The 21,606-nt window shown below is 43.0% G+C and overlaps 1 protein-coding gene across 3 annotated transcripts in view; it reads left to right on the plus strand.

Moving 5' to 3' along the window:
- DAAM1 (dishevelled associated activator of morphogenesis 1) overlaps positions 1-21,606 on the plus strand; it is a 173,385-nt gene that overhangs the window by 143,225 nt on the left and 8,554 nt on the right. For all 3 annotated transcript variants that reach the window (XM_036842628.1, XM_036842627.1, XM_036842629.1), the window contains 5 exons: positions 4,218-4,324; positions 6,127-6,215; positions 7,046-7,214; positions 10,955-11,062; positions 13,018-13,078. In XM_036842628.1, the coding sequence (XP_036698523.1) occupies positions 4,218-4,324; positions 6,127-6,215; positions 7,046-7,214; positions 10,955-11,062; positions 13,018-13,078 (534 nt within the window). The remainder of the gene's footprint in view (positions 1-4,217; positions 4,325-6,126; positions 6,216-7,045; positions 7,215-10,954; positions 11,063-13,017; positions 13,079-21,606) is intronic.

The following is a 21,606-nucleotide window of genomic DNA, read 5'->3' on the forward strand; positions in this document are numbered from 1 at the left end:
GCCACTCCAGCTGTGTTGTGTGTTGTCAGCAGCTTGGTTCAGTTATCTCCCAAATGATACTGTTGATGATACTGTACTAGCAGATGCCCCAGGGATCGTTACCTATCTCTCAGTCTGGCCCTAAATTTTTCTGTGCATTGTGGGGACAGTCTCTGAATGCTCTAAGCCTGTTCTGTCTCCTTGTCCCTGCAACAGAATCATATTTTGAGAGCTTTTGGTCAAGAGGCCTCCATTTGTTAGAGCCAGGACCACTTAAGGTCAACAGTGGACACAGGTGATCATGATTCCAGGCTGAACTTGAGGTATCACCTGTAGGCATGCTCAGCTCCCAGGAGAAGAAGAAATGGATATTTTGCTCCGCTAACAGGATCCCAGTGGAGTGCCTGTGTGTGTGTGCATTTTCCACGGTTCTCACTGATTTCCCAGAAGGCCTCAGATACCGGGCAGGGAGGAGTGATGTGTGTGGTATCACCACACCTCCATGGACCTGCCCCTCCCTGAAACCTCTGCAGCTGCAGTCATCCCGGGTGAAAACCGTCACACTTAGCAGTGGAGAAACTTTTCTTGCTGTCCTTTTAAGTTTTGATTTAGTTCCCAAAATAGCTAATGACTATGTTTCCAAGTCTGTTAGGATGCTCTGTGTATAAATAGTTTAAATGTATTCCTTTTTTCGAGCATTTTTAGCTCTTCTGCCCGCTCTTCCCTCCCTCACTGAATACCAGTCAAAACAGAGCCTCTGCCCCAAGAGAGCGGAGCCCAGCTGCCCTCTGTCCCTCCCTGGCCCCCAGGTGACCCTGCGCTCCAAATGCCTGCATCAAAAATTGCTTCACCGAGTGAAGAACTAAGCAGAAAGCTGCTTTAGTCCTTAGGTCTTCAGCCTCTATCGATAAGGTCGTATGCTTAAAATTCCACAAGATCTGTTTACTGTGAAATTGCAACCAGCAAAATTCCTCCTTGAGGGAAAGGATTTCAGAATCTTGCCAAAAGGACTTGTAGTGCACATAGAACGCACTTCAAGTAAATACAAATACGAAAATCAGTCTACTGAAGCAGAATCTGGCCGAGTGGGATACTTCCGACCTGGCCTCTCCCCATAGTTCTGAGTGTCTTGCTCTCTGCTCATCTCCCAGGCTCTTTCTTTTCCTCCTTATTCTACCCCCCTTCCTCTGCTTCCTGTGCCTTCACACAGCGTCCTTTACTACTCGTTATGATCTGCATTTGAGCCACATTCCACCCCTCCTCTCCTGCTGCTTTTAGCCACTGAGATCAGATCTCAGATGAGATCCATACACTCCTCTTTCTTGGGCTGCACACCTTTCTCCTTATCTCCAGGTGTTTGTCTGGCTCTTCATTCCTCTCAAAACTGTCCAAACACAGTCTGTTCTTGACTCTGACTTGAGACGGCCTGAGCCTTTAGCCTGTGCCTCTCACTGTGCTCTTGTGAGTAACGAGAGACAGATGGTGTCTGTGTTATCCTGAACGGGGGCCTGTAGGCTCAGCAGGGCAGGTATGGGGGGACCCCTGAAACTAGAACTGAATTTCCTTGTCCAGAAGGTAAAAATCCAAACTCGGGGGGAAAAATAAGCCTTGTCCTCTCTCTTCCTCCTTCCTTCCCTTGCCCTACTACCTTCCCTCCAGCGCTGAGGACGAACAAGAAGACACTTGTCCAGTGTTACCATTTGAACATGGGAACATCCATGCCTAGAAGCTCTCAGGCCACCAGACCTGTGAATTCCCTGGCATCTACTTCCGTCTTTCCGCCTTCTACCCCATTAGGAGAGAGGGGTGTCCCGGGCTTCTGCTCTGGCCCATCCTTTCCTTGTGCTCAGGGACATCGCCCAGAGGGCCCTGCCCCTCTCCTCAAGGTCTTCCACCTTGCCCTCTGGACATGTAACTTGTTCAGGTCCCAGCCCTTCCCACACACACCTCTTAAGACCACACATCCCCATGTGCTACTGTCCTCTCTCTTTTTTGACACAGACAGTTCTTGAAAGCTTGTTCACTCTTCCTCACCTCACTGCAGTCCGTCCTCCTCACCTCCCTTAAGTTGTTCTCACTAAGGATACGAACTTTCTTGTTGACAAAGCCGGGGAGTACTCTGCAGTCCTTATCTTCCTTGACGTATTGGTGGCGTGTGACACCGATGGCCACTTGCCGCATGGTGAAACACCTCTTCCCTTGGCCCTGTGATTCCACATAGGCCCCTCCGCTGCCTTCTAGGAAGGTTCCTCTTCTTGTTCTCATCCCACCAATGTCAGCTTCTCTCCAGCCCTGCTTTTTTCTCTTGATGGGCCCCCTGGTTACCTTACTCACATCCATGCATGTTGTAACCCACACCAAAGCTTTGTCTTCCAGATTTCTTTGGGATTTCAGACCCATTTGTCCACCTGCCTACTAGAAATCACGACTTGGTTCTCTTGCCAGTATTTCAAACACTAAATTCACCTTCTCCTCACCCACCCTCCTCCAACCTTCTCCTCCTGGGTTCCCTGTTACACTCTGCGTACATCATTGCCTAAGCCGGAAGCCTGGACCTCATCCTTTTGACCCTCATCTACCACAGTTGACAAGTCAGGCCAGTTCAAACCCCATAAATAGCTCTAGAACCTGTCCACTACCCGTTCCAGGCCACCACCGTCTCTCACCTGGATTACTGCATCAACAATCTAATCACAACCCCCAATACTTTTGATCCTTTCTAAGTCTTTCTCCATTCTGCAGGCAGAGTGATCTTTTTAAAGTGCAAACTCATTCCCCTACTTGAGATTTTAAGTTACATCCCATGCCCTCAAAATAAAGACTGAATTTTTTACAAGGCCCTTGCTCCTCCCTGACCTTGCCCACTGCTGCCCTCCCCCACTGCTGTGATGGCCGCTCTTCCTCCTGTGTAAGTGCTGCACTGCCCCTTCCAGAACCCAGCATGATAAGCAGTCTGCGTGGAATATATTTCCAACCTCAAACCGTTCATCTCCTTCCCTGTAGTTCCAATTCTCTTTCTCTGCTGGTGGTACCCAGACTGACTACCTTTTCTGAGGTCCCTTAATTAAATCCAACAAACATTTGAAAACCTGCTAAATGGACCACCCAATGCCAGCATCAAGTTTATAGGGAGGACCTCAGGGTCCAGAGGCTCAGTGTAATTTTTTTTTAAAAAGTCCAAGAATATTTGATCTAGAAAATTGCACACAAGCACAGCCCTGGGCATACACATACACGTTTGTGCCTTTAAAGAAAATTAGACACTTACAGAAGTGCTTTTTCTACTTTAAGTATTATTGCTATCTCTTCCACATTCCATGCTCATTTCTTCCTCCAAAATAAAATATGGAATCAAAAACTTCACATCCCATTGTGTTCCTCTCACCTAACTCTACATGGAGCAAAAAATGAGATGGAATTAGATAAGCCAAAGAAATAAGCAAATTGATTAGAAAATACACATAAAAGTACTCATTTCAGCATGATGTAATAGGAAAAAAACAGAGAGCTGGAAGTCGAGACCCAGGTTCTATTTCTGAAGATCACACACACTTGCTTTATAATCCTGGGTGAGTGACCTAATCTCTCTGGACCTCAGTTGTAGCATCTTCTCATGAGAAGGTTGAATCTCCAAGGCCTCTCTAATGGACTATGTAAAGTGGGTCCTAGGGGCACTATAGAACAGATAGGTACCAGAAATGAATCTTACACCAGTTTAACTACTTTCAAGTAAAAATAGAAAGGTTTTTTTCCCATTTTATTGAAATATAATTGACATACATCACTATAAATTTAAGGTGTGTGGCAGAATGGTTTGACTTACAAATGTGAAATGATTTCCACAATAAGTTTAGTTAGCACCCGTCATCTCATACAGATAAAAGTTTTTTAAAGGCAAAAAACCAAAACAACCTTTTTTTTCCTTTCTGATGAGAACTCTTAGGATTTACTGTCTTAATAACTTTCATATATATCAAGCAGCAGTGTTAATTATAACCATGATGTTGTACACTACATCCCCGTTACCGATTTATCTTGTAACTGGAAGTTTGTACCTTTTGGCCACCTAAATGGAAAGATTTAATCACTTCATTGTATCTGAACAGTCACCTGTGAGGAGAGCTTATAAATTAAAAGTTAAAATTTCATCTTGGGACAAATTTAACTGAAAGCGTGAAAAATGAGGGCAAGAATTTAAATTATAAACCTCAGTTTTAATATTTGCATGTACTTTTTAGCTCTTGAAATTTGTTCCTGAAAAAGGTGACATTGATCTGTTGGAGGAACATAAACATGAACTGGATCGGATGGCCAAGGCTGACAGATTCCTTTTCGAGATGAGCAGGTGAGTTTGAAAATGTTTAAAGAGCAAAGATGCCCCTGGCCTTTCTAAGGAAGTGACTCTTTTGATTCCTGTTGAATTATCTGGGCCAGTTAACCTGCCTTAACTTGAAGCCTTTTTAAATCCCCAAATCTCCTCAAGTCTGAGTTGTGTGGAACTTGATTGTTTTGCTCATGTGAGTTCTCGCCCATGGGTGAGCCAGGGTCAGAGTTTCTTCGCAGTTATCTCTATTTCTGGGCCTCTTTGGCTCATGTACCTAATCAAGTCATAACTTTTCTGGGTTCCAGTCAGTGTCATTCTCCTCAGCACTTTGATCCCTTGGGATTCTAGCTCACTCCTCCTTATACCTCAACATCTCAAGGTTGTTGTAAAATAGAAAAAAATGGGCAGACTCAGAGGTATCAACGTAGAGCCCACATAACGAAATAGCCAGGGTCTGGATGTCAAATCAACACACACGCAGACATCACTAATCGATCGTGGCACTCTTCCCACGGAACCTTGTCAAACTTTCTCAACCCTTCTCCAGAAAGCCCCGCAGCAGCTGCCGCTCTGTAATTGAGTTTGGCATGTGAGCTGAGTTGCTTTGCCATCCCAGGCCTAGCGAATTGATTCTGCATTAGACAAGGACCAGTGATCCTGAAACTCTCAGTCAACCCCAGGGCAGAGCTCCTCCCCTGAGTGCCAATGACCTACATGGTGACCAAGGTGAACATGCCACTCTACATTTCTGCCATATCTGGACTTATTTTTGTTGTTTCACCTCAACTTGCCATTTTGTATACTACTGTAGAACAAAGGATGGTTTTGAAATTTTGACACATGTGCCCAGCAACCCTTCGTGTGGACAAATACATGACCACCTGCAATAACTGCCCCTTAGTAACTGTCTAGATCTTTGCATGCATCTTAATCCTGCTATCAGCCCTGCCAGGAGGGCTGTCAGGCAGGGAGGTATTCTCTGCCAGCAACTGGAGGAGTTAAGGTTCCTGCCCAAGGTCACCTAATAAGAGCAGAACCTGGCCTGCATCTGTCTGATCATATGGTATAGTTTTGGATGAGGGCTGATCGCTAGTCCTACTGGACTGAAGTTTCCACCAGAGAGCAGGTTAGGCAGCGAGTTCAGAAGGCCTGGGCAGGTATGCCCACCCTCACCCGCTCAGAAACACCAAGCAGCCTGTCTTGGTGGTGATCACAGGCCAGTTCCCTGTTATCTTTAGTCACTAGTCGCTATCCTGGAAGGCAGAGCTTTCCAGCCCTGAGGGGTGCAGCTAGGGACCTAACTGTGAAGAAAGAGGAAGGTTTGGGGATGTGAGTGGGGAGAGGGTGGTGTGAGGAGAGAATGCTGGAGACAAGTTTTACCCTACAGTTCTGCAAGGCAGACTCTGTGGCAAGTGAAGTACCACGGCAGGAGTGCAGGCAACTGCCCTTCATTTGCAGCAGAAGCGGGGAGTCTTTACATTTTCCTTTTTATCGCTTTTCTGTTCTCAAGAGCTACTAGGACTCTGAGGAAGTGAAGGGGGCTTTAGTCAACGGCAGTTAGATCTCACTTTCTTTTAGCAATTGCATAAGCTGATTGGAGCTGAGGCCCTGCTGCACTTGCCCGAACACTCCCTGTAGGGCACCGGGAAACGGGCTCTCCAGGTGCAGTTGGCCTCAGGCCCTGTGCTCCTGTCCAGGAGAGGAACTCTGCGTGCGTGTGCGTGTTGGGGTGGGAGTGCTCTAAGGTACCATCACCTCCATATTCATTGAGTGAACGTAGGTGTATTAAGTACATGTTCATTAGTTGATGCTTGCTCTTACAGAATTAATCATTATCAGCAAAGATTGCAGTCGCTGTACTTCAAAAAGAAGTTTGCAGAGCGTGTGGCAGAAGTGAAACCCAAAGTAGAAGGTAAAGTCAAGCTGCCCAGACTGGCAATGATGTTCATCTCAAGTGCCCATTTACAAGTGCAATGCAAGTGCATATAGTAAACTGGATCCCTTTGGTGATTTTTTTTTTTGCTTGAAATCTGTTGGAATTCTGGCAGATAATTACTTAAGGTCTGTCCTTGGCTTGATGGCCTAGCCTGGGTTCTGGAACTCACAGCACACTCCCTGGACTCCTCTGCAGAACTGGGCGGAATTTATTTGATCACTACTGGCATTAAACCTACAGTTAGCTTTCTTGTAACGGGGCCTTACTGGATTTTTCTGAGGGAAGATTTGAGGCTGATATATGGTTTGATTTTGAGGCTGCTAAACTTTTAGGTGTTTGAAATGTGGGCAACTGAAGAGCACAGCCACAGAGTGCAGGCTGACTTTGGGATCCTGATGACACCTGCCAGCTGTGACATGTCACACGTTTGCCCAGTTTTTCTATCAGTGGAATTGATCAATTGTCCTGTGATCTGACTCACACCAGGCAAGAAAGGGTTTGCAAAGGAATGTGGAAAATGCAATTGCTGCTCTATATATTCCTAACTGCTTATGGTCGGTGAGTCAGCCAAGAGAAAGACTGAGAAAGGCTAGGATTGTGCACCTATCTCTGGGTCTCTTGAACAACTTGAGCTGGCTCTCCTTGCCCCCTTGCTCTTGGCTTCTGGTAAAGGTGTTCAGAAAGTGCTCCCTGGTAGTCTAACAGCCCTATCTTACATCTTCAGTATCTGTTATCAGGTGTGTGGGTTTAGGATGGGTATCATTGAAAAGTCTTGTTGTAATAGTCTTATGTATTTTGTTTTGAAGCAATTCGTTCTGGTTCAGAAGAGGTGTTTAGGAGCAGTGCCCTGAAGCAGTTGCTAGAAGTGGTTTTGGCATTTGGAAATTACATGAATAAAGGCCAAAGAGGCAATGCATATGGATTCAAGATATCCAGCCTAAATAAGATTGCTGACACAAAATCCAGTATTGATAAGTAAGTATGGAAGATCTGGGCGCTTAGGTCGGGGCTCAACTTTGTACCCTCTGATCCTCCTGGGCCTCCTCATCCCGAAGTGTCTGGTCTGCACTTCTCCTTCTCCGGCTCTTTCCTTCTCCATTGACTCCCCCCTTCCTGTCTCATGACCACACGTATCCCCAAGTTCCCACTGGGCCAGTTATCCTTCATTTTCATTCCACAAAGATATCATCTAGTCCAAGTTTTTTGTGTTTGGGGTTTTCTCGGGTAAACTTATTACAGTGTAATACACGAAAGACAAGTTCACTCACCGTAAAGGTACAGCTTGATGACTTTTCACAAATTGAACACATCTGTATAACTAGTGCCCAGTTCAAGAAACAGAACCTTACCAACATCCTAGTAGCCTCCTCACGACCTCACCTAATTGCTACTCCTCCACAGAGATAAAAAACTGACAGCTGATGATAGAATGTGAAGTGTGTTGGCTTTTTAGGTTATGGTTTCCTTGGTACCTGGAAGCTAGCAGCTATATGAAAAAATGACAGTGTATAAATGCATTTTGGCTGTTGGCATTCAGCTGCTCATCCCAAGACTCATTAAAATGCTTCCTAGAAAGTGTGTTTTAGGTGAACAGATTCCTGTTAGAGACACCAGACGGTGAAAATGTGCTAGTGTCATTTCCAGGTAAGGGCATTAGGCGTATTAACTCTAGCTTCCCTGAGAGCTGTGTTTCCCCCTGACTTGGAAGGAATTTGTTTCTAAGGTAAACTTCTCTGTAACCCGAATTATTTTTAGAAGTATAGGCTATTCGCCCTAATTATTCCCAACCAGTGAGACTTTTTACTCTATATTTTCTATAGGGTTAGTGAAGCATAGCATTATGGCAACCCTGAATCCATCGTATAAGAAACAAGCAGTGTGTTCAGTTGTGGGGCTAAACCTTATTTTTGCATTGTGTAGAAATAGATTAACAAAGCACAGCTGATACGTTCTATCAACACCACCTTATTTTTTTTTGAATTTTATTATTTTTTATACAGCAGGTTCTTATTAGTTATCTATTTTATACACATCAGTGTATATATGTCAATTCCAATCGCCCAATTCATCACACCCCCCCCCCACCCCCCACTTTCCCCCCTTGGTGTCCATACGTTTGTTCTCTACATCTGTGTCTCACTTTCTGCCCTGCAAACCGGTTCACCTGTACCATTTTTCTAGATTCCACATATATGTGTTAATATATGATATTTGTTTTTCTCTTTCTTACTTCACTCTGTATGACAGTCTCTAGGTCCATCTGCGTCTCTACAAATGACCCAATTTCATTCCATTTTATGGCTGAGTAATATTCCATTGTATATACGTACCACATCTTCTTTATCCCTTCGTCTGTCGATGGGCATTTAGGTTGCTTCCATGACCTGGCTATTGTAAATAGTGCTGCAGTGAACATTGGGGTGCATGTGTCTTTTTGAATTATGGTTTTCTCTGAACACCACCTTATTTTTAATGTAAGCACTTGATGCTTTCAGAGCCCGTTCACATTTGATTGTCACAACAACCTGTGAAGTCCCCAGGCCAAGTGTTGTATCGCCTGTTGTCAGATAAAGAAACTGAGGCAGGGTCAGGTGGCTCATTTAGCTTGTCTGAGGTCACAACCAGCAAGGTGTTTGGCCTTACAGGTATTTGACAGTTGTTCTAGTGGTCTGCCCACAGCTCTCCTCTACCAACAGACTGATTTTATTTGGAGGCTGCAGTAGGTAACTGCAGCATCTTACTTGCATATAAAGAGCAGCCATCTTTCAAGGAAGGGTATTCTCTTCAACTGGGCTTGCAGGTTGGGGAGGAAGGAAATCCTCGCCACCAGTCAGTCCTATTCTCTTTCTCTCTCTCTCTCTCTCTCCCTCCCCCCCCCTCACTCACTCACACACACTCACACACACACATTTGCCCCCCACCTTCCAACTTACTGATAATCTGGCACTTACTACATGATTATCTGCTAGTTAATGATATAAAATTTTTCCAATACACAATAAGCCTTTTCAAAACAATAAATTAAAAACATTTCTGATCTTCTTCTTTTCCCTCTTCACTCTGCATTAAAGGCTTGTTTCTGGTAATGACCAGAGAGTAGTCAAATGTGAAGCTGTTTAGTTGTTTTTATCATTCAGGAATTTATATTCACTCATATGAGGTGTTATTTGGATAGCAAACAAATGTGGTTTGCTATCCAAATGTGATCTGGTTTTAAGTCTTTCTACACTAAAAAAGGCATATATGGTTAATTAAATAAATTTCTCTGACTAACAAAGCATTTCTCTGAAATAATGAAGGAAAATGGCATTACTCTTTCTCGCGATGGTCGCTGGGATTTTGCCTCTCATGCAGCCGGCACATGGCAGACACATAGATTCTGTGAAAGGCAAAATTGAAGTGGAACAATACAGCTGAACACCTGCAAAATAAGTGGCCAGAACTATTAGCCACTGTTTTACTTTGCTGAGCAATGGTTTTCTAATTATTAGCGCAAGAAAAATAAGGGGAAATTTTTTTCCGTGTGGGCCAGTTGGCTCAGAGGAATAGGATTGCATTGACTTCTAGGAAGCTGCAAGGGTAACCAGAAATGGTTTGCATTGCTATGGGGAAAAAAATTGTTTGGCAGCTCTGCTTTACTTTTGTTGGGAGGGTGGGTACTTAGCCTTGTGAATTAGCAAACTGCCTAAAAATTATGGAAATGTTTTTAAAGAAATGCATTTGTGTCCTCCTGATTATGCTAACTTTCAGTAGCGTAAGTGGTTCTTGATCTTGGCTGTTAGTCTCAGTGGGGAGTTTTAAAAAATACCCACACCTGGTCCCACCTCATTCCAATGACTGAATCTCAGGTTGGCCCAGGCATCTGGGGTCCAGGTGATTGTAATGTGCATCAGAGTCGGGGACCAGGGTACCAGGGGACCAGACTACCACAGCGTGGCCTCATAGATAGTGTTATCAGATGCCCGCGTTTTCAACCCAGGTCAGTCAGGGTTCAGCCCTGTCACCACCAAAGAGGGAGCTGGTTGTGCAGTTAGGAGCTGAAGTGTTGCTAAAATTAGGCTGCGAGGGTATCATATCCATGATGGCACAGTCCTGGCCCATTTCCAGGCCCTGCCCTGAAATAGGGGGCATTCTAACTTTCCAGCCATCCTTTGCTGCCACAGCAAAACAAATGAGTCAGAAGGGAAAAATGTTATCACCCAGTCGAAAGAAACCCTTAAATGAGAATCGTCAGTAATTTTCATCAGTGAGTTGCTGCTCTATACTTTCAGACTTGAAAATTAGCTGTCCTCTGTAGTGGATTAAACATCCCTCACTCCCCACCCCACCCTGCTTGTTAGGAACTTGCAGGGAAGGCCTCGTCTTTGGGTGGATGCACTGTGAAGGGATGTCCCCTTTGTCAATGGTTCAGACTCATTTCCATCACCCATCGCATTACACAAATTTTGAAGGATCCCCATTATGGGCCAAAAACGTAATTCTTATCCCCTGCCCTTCCCTTTCAGAAGATGTGTGCTTCTTTTGACATATATTTTTGTAAATCCCATGAAGGCTCTCCTCTTCTCCCTTTCTCTTAAGAATGCCTGCCTTTCAGGAACCTACACATTTTGAAAGTAATGCAGGGATATAGCATTCTTGTGGAAGGAATCACTTGAATATACAAATCATATGCAGATATTAACCATGTTTAATACTCTCTCCTTCTGTAATTATAGGAACATTACACTTTTGCACTATCTCATAACTATTGTGGAAAATAAATACCCCAAGGTTCTCAATCTAAATGAGGAGCTGCTGGACATTCCTCAAGCAGCAAAAGTAAAGTAAGTACTTAGAGTGAATTGTTTCAGTTTTTTTAATCCGTTGGACTGTGGTTTAGCCGTTGAGATAGTTAGCGTTGCATGAAGAGGGTCCTTCTGTTTGCTTTCCCCTGAACAGTGTATGAAGTAAAGTTTGAATCGTATCCAAGTCACTCAGATGTGTTACATGAGTTTGAATATACGGTTGACTGTTGAACGGGGGAGTTAAGGGTGCCGACACCCCCCGAATCCCCGCTGCACAGCTGAAAATCCAACATATAACTTCCTAGCTGACCCTTCCTGTGCGGGGTTCCTCAATACCCGTGGTCCCATATCTGAGGATTCAGTCAACCACAGATCATGTAGTACATAATTATTGAGAAAAAATCTGCGTATAAGTGGACCCACACAGTTCACACCTGTGTTGTTCAAGGGTCACCGTATACTTGTTCTAGCTGTTTCAGAATATTCCTGGATGCAGTTTCTAACTTCTACAAAACCTAATTTTCTGAGTTACGACGAGTCTAGGGAAGCAGTGTGGTTTCACTAGTAGTTGGAAAGGGTGGTTCTCTTAAAATACAGGTGGGAGCACCCTTAGTTAAATGAGGATATGAGGATACGTCGTTAAGCAAATGGAAGTCCTGCAGGTCAGGGTGTTGCTAGTAATTTTCCCATGTGTACACACTCCCAGAAACCAAGCAACCTTTTAATAGAAAGCAGTCTTTATGCAAATGAAGGAACTAAAAATAAAGTGGAAAGTCACTAAACTTTCCCCACAAACTTCACACCACTTTTCAGAGACCTCATGAGGGGCAGGCACTTTTCCTTGCTGTTCTTCCTGCTTCCTTTTGCCCCCACCTGGCCTTTTTTTTTAATTTATTTATTTATTTATTTTTGGCTGCGTTGGGTCTTGGTTGTCCCGCGCAGGCTTTCTCTAGTTGTGGCGATAGGGGACTACCCTTCGTTGCGGTGCGCGGGCTTCTCATTGCGGTGGTGGAGCACGGGTTCCAGGTGCGTGGGCTCAGTAGTTGTGGCTCGCGGGCTCTAGAGCACAGGCTCAGTAGTTGTGGCGCACGGGCTTAGTTGCTCCGCGGCACGTGGGATCTTCCCCAACCAGGGCTCGAACCCGTGTCCCCTGCATTGGCAGGCGGATTCTTAACCACTGTGCCACCAGGGAAATACCCCCCTCCCCCTTTTTTAAAAACATATTTAAACTGCATCTTTTTGCAGTGATTTTAAAAAGCCTGACGAGCAGGCTAATTTTTTCCCTCTGTAGAGTTTGGTAGAAATGTACCATGTAAGACATGAAATTAAAATGTTGACGTAAATGAAGTGTCAGTGAATTTGTTTACATGTGAATTCTCTGCGAGAATTAAGTTGTAATCTCTAATGTTTAAAAGCTGTCAGACAAAAAGCATTATGGGAGAAGCCCAGGAAACTTTCTCTGTTTAAAAAAAAAAAAGTCAATGAAAATGAAAACTAATTAGTAAAACTTTAAGAACAATCATTGTTGATTGAAATGTAGGCCATCACCTTGTAATATTCACACTACCAGAGCATTCATGAAAAGCAGTATAATAATAATGAAGAGCACAACACACACGATTGTGGATCAGCTGTTTCTTTTCCTTGTCCAAAGGGAGCCACACGTGGCAAGAAATTCATTTCCACATACCGTAATTTGCTTAAGTGAGATTTTTGTGAGATTGAAACATGACATATTTCTATTCTGCCCTTTTTAACCTATAAATATTATACCTGCTGGCTGTGGAAAACAAAAAAAACATAATTCCATACCTAAACTTCATAAGTTTAAAATGTTGCTGTCTTTCTGTGAGATCTGAACACTGAAGGGAATTTTAAACATTTAAAATGAAGTAGTGTGGACTTCCAAGCATGAAATATTTAAACTCATCATATATTTAATACAATAAGTGTAAGTCCCACGTTGGTTACTAAAATGTTGCCATTTACAACAGCATGACTGAACTGGACAAAGAAATAAGCACCTTGAGAAGTGGCCTGAAAGCAGTAGAGATGGTGAGTATGTTTCCTGTTCTAATTCCCGGTCCCTTCACTCTCTCTGGTGCTGATGATGGCGTCCAGCGGAGGAGTTGCTGGTTGCCTTGGCATGCTCATATGCTCAGGATAAACATTTATTGTTTAAAAAAAAGAAAAGAAAATGCAACAACGAAGCAGCAAAAGCAGGCTGTGTTTAGCCTGGCGATGCAGTGGCAGGCAGCTGGATGTCATGGGGGCATCACAGGAGCAGGAACTGGGAAATTGGACCCAGAGTTCTACCACTTTCCTACCTGTGAGGCAGGACTCATGAAAGTGGATTGGCTAGAGAGTCTTCAAGGTCTTCTCGGTGTTTCTGTTCTCTTTATAAATGACGTTTATTCTCAGAGCAATGGAACTTCTCTGTTGTCTTTGAGTCAGTCGCTCGGGGAGTATTTTTTGAGCACGCTGGGGGTACAGTCCATTCTCAGGGCGAGGGGATCACGATGACTCAGAATCCTTACCCTCCAGGTGTTACAGTGGCCAGGAGCAGTCAGTCCAGTTCACCTCCTAAGTGATGACAAAGGTGCCTTGAGGAGGATCGGGGATTTAGGTTAGCCCGAGGCTTTGGGAATGGCTGGCGTGTGTGAGAGGAAGCTTCTCCTCTGGACGAGATGAACTTTGAGCTGTGGCTTAGAAGGAGGGTAGGGTGAACTTAGGTACAGAGGAGGGAGGCTGTCCCAGCTATACGAGATGACCTGGGCCCGGGCTCCATGGAAGGAAAGCAGGTCAGGGTGCCGGAGGCAGAGGAGCCGGTGGAACTAACGCAGACTGTGAGGGCGCAGTGCCCCGTGGGTACTGCACGAGGGCTGCTGACAGGACGGGGGCGGGTCAGGGGGAGAAGCCTCGCTCGGGAGAGCAGAACTCTGGCCTGGCACTTGGTGAAGGAGGCTGGTCTGCAGGCAGGTCGGGAAGGTGCCCCACTGATCATTTATTAGTAACACCAGGAGGACCCTCCTCCTTTTTTAAAAATAAATTTATCTATTTTTTATTTTGTTTGCATTGGGTCTTCGTTGCCACTTGCCGGCTTTCTCTAGTTGAGGCACGCAGGCTTCTCAGTGCGGTGGCTTATCTTGTTGCAGAGCACGGGCTGGCTCTAAGTGCGCGGGCTTCAGTAGTTGCGGCACCCGGGCTTCAGTGGTTGCGGCACGCGGGCTTCAGTAGTTGTGGCTCGTGGGCTTAGTTGCTCCGCGGCATGTGGGATCTTCCCGGACCAGGGCTCGAACCCGTGTCCCCTGCGTTGGCAGGCGGATTCTTAACCACTGCGCCGCCAGGGCGGTCCCACCTCCTCCTTCTTATAATCGTAAAACTGTGCCATAGAAAGTAGCTGACTTCATTAAAGAAATAGCTCTAATAAAAATTAGAGTCACAGTGTCTAACCTTTTCTATTTTTAATAAATTAAGGAGCATGTAAGGTTTTCTTTTTTTCCTTATTTTGGGGGAGGGGGGTAGGGGTGGGTCGCTGTTTAAAAAGAGCAGGAGATATTCTTTTTTCCAGCCCCTGTGGGCTGAGAGACTGTGAGTGCGCGTGGAGGACGGTCCTTGGCTTTCAGAGGCCAAACTGGATAAGGGCAGTTTGGGACGAGGCTTGTGTTACAGCCTTCCCTCTGCGGCCATTGCCTCCCAGTGGAAAGCTTTCTTGAGACTAGCATGGCAGTGACTGACAGTCCTAAAGCCTGACAATGGAGGCTCTGACCCCTGCATCTGAGCTAGTTCAGAGCAAGGCATGAGAGAGGGGTCCCAAGGAAGTTATGTGTTTGGGGGGTTTATTAAAGGTGGTGTTGCTGAAATCTCTCCAGCCCCTGGGTCACATACAACGTAACACACTCTTCACAGGAAAGGGGCTACAGAGGCCTCCCCCTCCCTCTGGCAGCTTAAATGTTAAGAGGAAGGAAATATTGGGAGGCAGACTTGAATCCGTCCAAACATTCATGTGTCCCAGTTGTGCTTTGCACAAATCGATTACATTGCTTGAAGGTATCAAAGACAGAATTCTTATGGAATTATACACTCATGAAACACTTTAAAATTGCTTTCACATCTCTGTACCTCACACACATACATACACTCCCTTTCCAGGTCAGAGAACTAGGATTGTGGCAATTTCTTTTAATCAGAGCAAGTCTCATGATTTATAAGAGTTCCTGCTTCTTTTCTTTCATTTGATTCCCATGATGATGTGTATATTGCCCTCCTTTATTTATTTATTTATTCATTCATTTATTTATTTATTTTTAAACATCTTTATTGGAGTATAATTGCTTTACAATGGTGTGTTAGTTTCTGCTTTATAAAAAAGTGAATCAGTTATACATATGCTCCCATATCTCTTCCCTCTTGCGTCTCCCTCCCACCCTCCCTATCCCATCCCTCTAGGTGGTCACAAAGCACCGAGCTGATCTCCCTGTGCTATGTGGCTGCTTCCCACTAGCTACCTATTTTACGTTTGGTAGTGTATATATGTCCATGTCACTCTCTCACTTTGTCCCAGCTTGCCCTCCCCCTATCCTCAAGTCCATTCTCTAGTAAGTCTGTGTCTTTATTCCCATCTTGCCCCTAGGTTCTTCATGACCTTTTTTTTTTCCCCTTAGATTCCATATATATGTGTTAGCATACGGTATTTGTTTTTCTCTTTCTGACTTACTTCACTCTGTGTGACACACTCTAGGTCCATCCACCTCACTACAAATAACTCAATTTCGTTTCTTTTTATGGCTCAGTAATATTCCATTGTATATATGTGCCACATCCTTCTTCATCCATTCATCTATTGATGGACACTTAGGTTGCTTGCATGTCCTGATTATTGTAAATAGAGCTTCAATGAACATTTTGGTACATGACTCTTTTTGAATTATGGTTTTCTCAAGGTATACATCCAGTAGTGGGATTGCTGTGTCATATGGTAGTTCTATTTTTAGTTTTTTGAGGAACCTCCATACTGTTCTCCATAGTGGCTGTATCAATTTACATTCCCACCAACAGTGCAAGAGGGTTCCCTTTTCTCCACACCCTCTCCAGCATTTATTGTTTGCAGATTTTTTGATGATGGCCATTCTGACCGGTGTGAGATGATATCTCATTGTAGTTTTGATTTGCCTTTCTCTAATGATTAGTGATGTTGAGCATTCTTTCATGTGTTTGCTGACAATCTGTACATCTTCTTTGGAGAAATGTCTATTTAGGTCTTCTGCCCATTTTTGGATTGGGTTGTTTGTTTTTTTGATATTGAGCTGCATGAGCTGCTTGTAAATTTTGGAGATTAATCCTTTGTCAGTTGCTTCATTTGCAAATATTTTTTCCCATTCTGAGGGTTGTCTTTTGGTCTTGTTTATGGTTTCCTTTGCTGTGCAAAAGCTTTTAAGTTTCATTAGGTCCCATTTGTTTATTTTTGTTTTTATTTCCATTTCTCTAGGAAGTGGGTCAAAAAAGATCTTGCTGTGATTTATGTCATAGAGTGTTCTGCCTATGTTTTCCTCTAAGAGTTTGATAGTGTCTGGCCTTACATTTAGGTCTTTAATCCATTTTGAGTTTATTTTTGTGTATGGTGTTAGGGAGTGTTCTAATTTCATACTTTTACATGTACCTGTCCAGTTTTCCCAGCACCACTTATTGAAGAGGCTGTCTTTTCTCAACTGTATATTCTTGCCTCCTTTATCAAAGATAAGGTGACCATATGTGCGTGGGTTTATCTCTGGGCTTTCTATCCTGTTCCATTGATCTATATTTCTGTTTTGTGCCAGTACCATACTGTCTTCATTACTGTATCTTTGTAGTATAGTCTGAAGTTGGGGTGCCTGATTCCTCCAGCTCCGTTTTTTTCCTCAAGATTGCTTTGGCTATTTGGGGTCTTTTGCGTTTCCATACAAATTGTGAAATTTTTTGTTCTAGTTCTGTGAAAAATGCCAGTGGTAGTTTGATAGGGATTGCACTGAATCTGTAGATTGCTTTGTGTAGTAGAGTCATTTTCACAATGTTGATTCTTCCAATCCAAGAACATGGTATATCTCTCCACCTATTTGTATCATCTTTAATTCCTTTCATCAGTGTCTTATAATTTTCTGCATACAGGTCTTTTGTCTCCTTAGGCAGGTTTATTCCTAGATATTTTATTTTTTGTTGCAATGGTAAATGGGAGTGTTTTCTTAATTTCACTTTCAGATTTTTCATCATTAGTGTATAGGAATGCTAGAGATTTCTGTGCATTAATTTTATATCCCGCTACTCTACCAAATTCATTGATTAGCTCTAGTAGTTTTCTGGTGGCATCTTTAGGATTCTCTATGTATAGTATCATGTCATCTGCAAACAGTGACAGCTTTACTTCTTCTTTTCCGATTTGGATTCCTTTTATTTCTTTTTCTTCTCTGATTGCTGTGGCTAAAACTTCCAAAACAATGTTGAATAATAGTGGTGAGAGTGGGCAACCTTGTCTTGTTCCTGATCTTAGTGGAAATGGTTTCAGTTTTTCACCATTGAGGATGATGTTGGCTGTGGGTTTGTCATATATGGCCTTTATTATGTTGAGGAAAGTTCCCTCTATGCCTACTTTCTGCAGAGTTTTTATCATAAATGGGTGTTGAATTTTGTCGAAAGCTTTCTCTGAATCGATGATCATATGGTTTTTATTCTTCAATTTGTTAGTATGCTGTATCACATTGATTGTTTTGCATATATTGAAGAATCCTTGCATTCCTGGGATAAACCCCACTTGATCATGGTGTTTGATCCTTTTACTGTGCTGTTGGATTCTGTTTGCTAGTATTTTGCTGAGGATTTTGGTATCCATGTTCATCAGTGATATTGGCCTGTAGTTTTCTTTTTTGAGGCATCTTTGTCTGGTTTTGGTATCAGAGTGATGGTGGCCTCGTAGAATGAGTTTGGGAGTGTTCCTCCCTCTGCTATATTTTGGAAGAGTTTGGGAAGGATAGTTGTTAGCTTGTCTCTAAATGTTTGATAGAATTCACCTGTGAAGCCATCTGGTCCTGGGCTTTTATTTGTTGCAAGATTTTTAATCACAGTTTCAATTTCAGTGCTTGTGATTGGTCTGTTCATATTTTCTATTTCTTCCTGGTTCAGTCTCAGAAGGTTGTGCTTTTCTAAGAATTTGCCCATTTCTTCCAGGTTGTCCATTTTATTGGCATATAGTTGCTTGTAGTAATCTCTCATGATCCTTTGTATTTCTGCAGTGTCAGTGGTTACTTCTCCTTTTTCATTTCTAATTCTATTGATTAGTCTTCTCCCTTCTTGATGAGTCTGGCTAATGGTGTATCAATTTTGTTTATCATCTCAAAGAACCAGCTTATAGTTTTATTGATCTTTGGTATCATTTCCTTCATTTCTTTTTCATTGATTTCTGATCTGATCTTTATGATTTCTTTCCTTCTGCTAACTTTGGGGGTTTTTTGTTCTTCCTTCTCTAATTGCTTTAGGTGTAAGGTTAGGTTGTCTATTTGAGATGTTTCTTGTTTCTAAGGTAGGATTGTATGGCTATAAACTTCCCTCTTAGAACTGCTTTCACTGTGTCCATAGGTTTTGGGTCATCATGTTTTCATTGTCATTTGTTTCTAGGTATTTTTTGATTTCCTCTTTGATTTCTTCACTGATCTCTTGGTTATTAAGTAGTGTATTGTTTAGCCTCCATGTGCTTGTATTTTTTACAGATTTTTTCCTGTAATCGATACCTAGTCTCATAGTGTTGTGTTGTGGTTGGAATAGATACTTGATACGATTTCAATTTTCTTAAATTTACCAAGGCTTGATTTGTGACCCAAGATATGATCTATCCTGGAGAATGTTCCATGAGCACTTGAGAAGAATGTGTATTCTGTTGTTTTTGGATGGAATGTCCTATAAATATCAATTAAGTCCATCTTATTTAATGTATCATTTAAAGCTTGTGTTTCCTTATTTATTTTCATTTTGGATGATCTGTCCATTGGTGAAAGTGGGGTGTTAAAGTCCCCTACTATGATTGTGTTACTGTCGATTTCCCCTTTTATGACTGTTAGTATTTGCCTTATGTATTGAGGTGCCTCTATGTTGGGTGCATAAATATTTACAATTGTTATATCTTCTTCTTGGATTGATCCCTTGATCATTATGTAGTGTCCTTCTTTGTCTCTTGTAATAGTCTTTATTTTAAAGTCTATTTTGTCTGATATGAGAATTACTACTCCAGCTTTCTTTTGATTTCCATTTGCATGGAATATCTTTTTCCATCCCCTCACTTTCAGTCTGTATGTGTCCCTAGGTCTGAAGTGGGTCTCTTGTAGACAGCATATATACAGGTATTGTTTTTGTATCCATTCAGCCAGTCTGTGTCTTTTGGTTGGAGCATTTACTCCATTTACATTTAAGGTAGTTATCAATATGTATGTTCCTAGTCCCAGTTTCTTAATTGTTTTGGGTTTGTTATTGTAGGTCTTTTCCTTCTGTTGTGTTTCCTGCCTAGAGAATTTCCTTTAGCATTTGTTGTAAATCTGGTTTGGTGGTGAATTCTCTTAGCTATTGCTTGTCTGTAAAGGTTTTAATTTCTCCTTCAAATCTGAATGAGATCCTTGCTGGGTAGAGTAATCTTGGTTGTAGGTTCTTCTCCTTCATCACTTTAAATATGTCCTGCCACTCTCTTCTGGTTTGCAGAGTTTCTGTTGAAACATCAGCTGTTAAACTTATGGGGATTCCCTTGTGTGTTATTTGTTGTTTTTCCCTTGCTGCTTTTAATATTTTTTCTTTGTATTTAATTTTTGATAGTTTGATTAATATGTGTCTTGGCGTGTTTCTCCTTGGGTTTATCCTGTATGGGATTCTCTGTGCTTCCTGGGCTTGATTAACTATTTCCTTTCCCATATTAGGGAAGTTTTCAACTATAATCTCTTCAAATATTTTCTCAGACCCTTTCTTTTTCTCTTCTTCTTCTGGGACCCCTATAATCCGAATGTTGGTGCATTTAATGTTGTCCCAGAGGTCTCTGAGGCTGTCCTCAATTCTTTTCATTCTTTTTTCTTTATTCTGCTCTGCAGTAGTTATTTCCACTATTTTATCTTCCAGCTCACTTATCTGTTCTTCTGCATCAGTTATTCTGCTATTGATCCCTTCTAGAGAATTTTTAATTCCATTTATTGTGTTGTTCATCATTGTTTGTTTGCTCTTTAGTTCTTCTAGGTCCTTGTTAAACGTTTCTTGTATTTATTCTATTTCCAAGATTTTGGATCATCTTTACTATCATTATTCTGAATTCCTTTTCAGGTAGACTGCCTATTTCCTCTTCATTTGTTAGGTCTGGTGGGTTTTTACCTTGCTCCTTCATCTGCTGCGTCTTTCTCTGTCTTCTCATTTTGCTTAACTTACTGTGTTTGGGGTCTCCTTTTCACAGGCTGCAGGTTCATAGTTCCTGTTGTTTTTGGTGTCTGCCCCCAATGGGTTGTGTAGGCTTCCTGGTGGAGGGGACTAGTGCCTGTGTTCTGGTGGATGAGGCTGGATCTTTTCTCTCTGGTGGGCATGTCCACATCTGGTGGTGTGTTTTGGGGTGTCTGTGGCCTTATTATGATTTTAGGCAGCCTCTTTGCTAATGGATGGGGCTGTGTTCCTGTCTTGCTAGTTGTTTGGCATAGGTTGTCCAGCACTGTAGCTTGCTGGTCGTTGAGTGAAGCTGGGTCTTGGCATTGAGATCGAGATCTCTGGGAGATTTTCGCCGTTTGATATTACGTGGAGCTGGGAGGTCTCTGTGGACCAGTGTTCTGAAGTTGGCTCTCCCACCTCAGAGGCACAGCTGTGACGCCTGGCTGGAGCACCAAGAGCCTTTCATCCACACAGCTCAGAATAAAAGGGAGAAAGTAGAAAGAGAGAAAGAGAGAAAGAAAAAGAAAGGAAGGAAGGAAGAAAGGAAGAAGGAAGGAAGGAAAGAGAGAAAGAGGAAGGAGGGAAGAAAAAAAGGAGGGAAGGAAGGAAGGAAATAAAATAAAGTTATTAAAAAATAATTATTAAGAAATAAATTTTTAAAAGTTAAAAAAAAAACGGACAGACAGAACCCTAGGACAAATGGTAAAAGCAAAGCTATACAGACAAAATCACACACAGAAGCATACACATACACACTCACAAAAAGAGAAAAAGGGGGAAAAAAATGTATCTTTTGCTCGCAAAGCCCACCTCTTCAATTTGGGATCATTCGTTGTCTATTCAGGTATTCCATAGATGCAGGGTACATCAAGTTGATTGTGGAGATTTAATCCGCTGTTCCTGAGGCTGCTGGGAGAAATTTTCCTTTCTCTTCTTTGTTCGCACAGTTCCTGGGTTCAGCTTTGGATTTGGACCCACCTCTGCGTGTAGGTTGCCTGAGGGCGTCTGTTCTCTCACACAGGACGGGGTTAAAGGAGCAGCTGCTTCGGGGGCTCTGGCTCACTCAGGCCGGGGGGAGGGAGGGGTATGGATGCGGGGCGAGCCTGCGGCGGCAGAGGCCGGCGTGACGTTGCACCAGCCTGAGGCACGCCGTGCGTTCTCCCGGGGAA

This window comes from Balaenoptera musculus, chromosome 2 (genome assembly GCF_009873245.2).
Source record: "Balaenoptera musculus isolate JJ_BM4_2016_0621 chromosome 2, mBalMus1.pri.v3, whole genome shotgun sequence".
Classification (NCBI taxonomy): domain Eukaryota; kingdom Metazoa; phylum Chordata; class Mammalia; order Artiodactyla; family Balaenopteridae; genus Balaenoptera; species Balaenoptera musculus.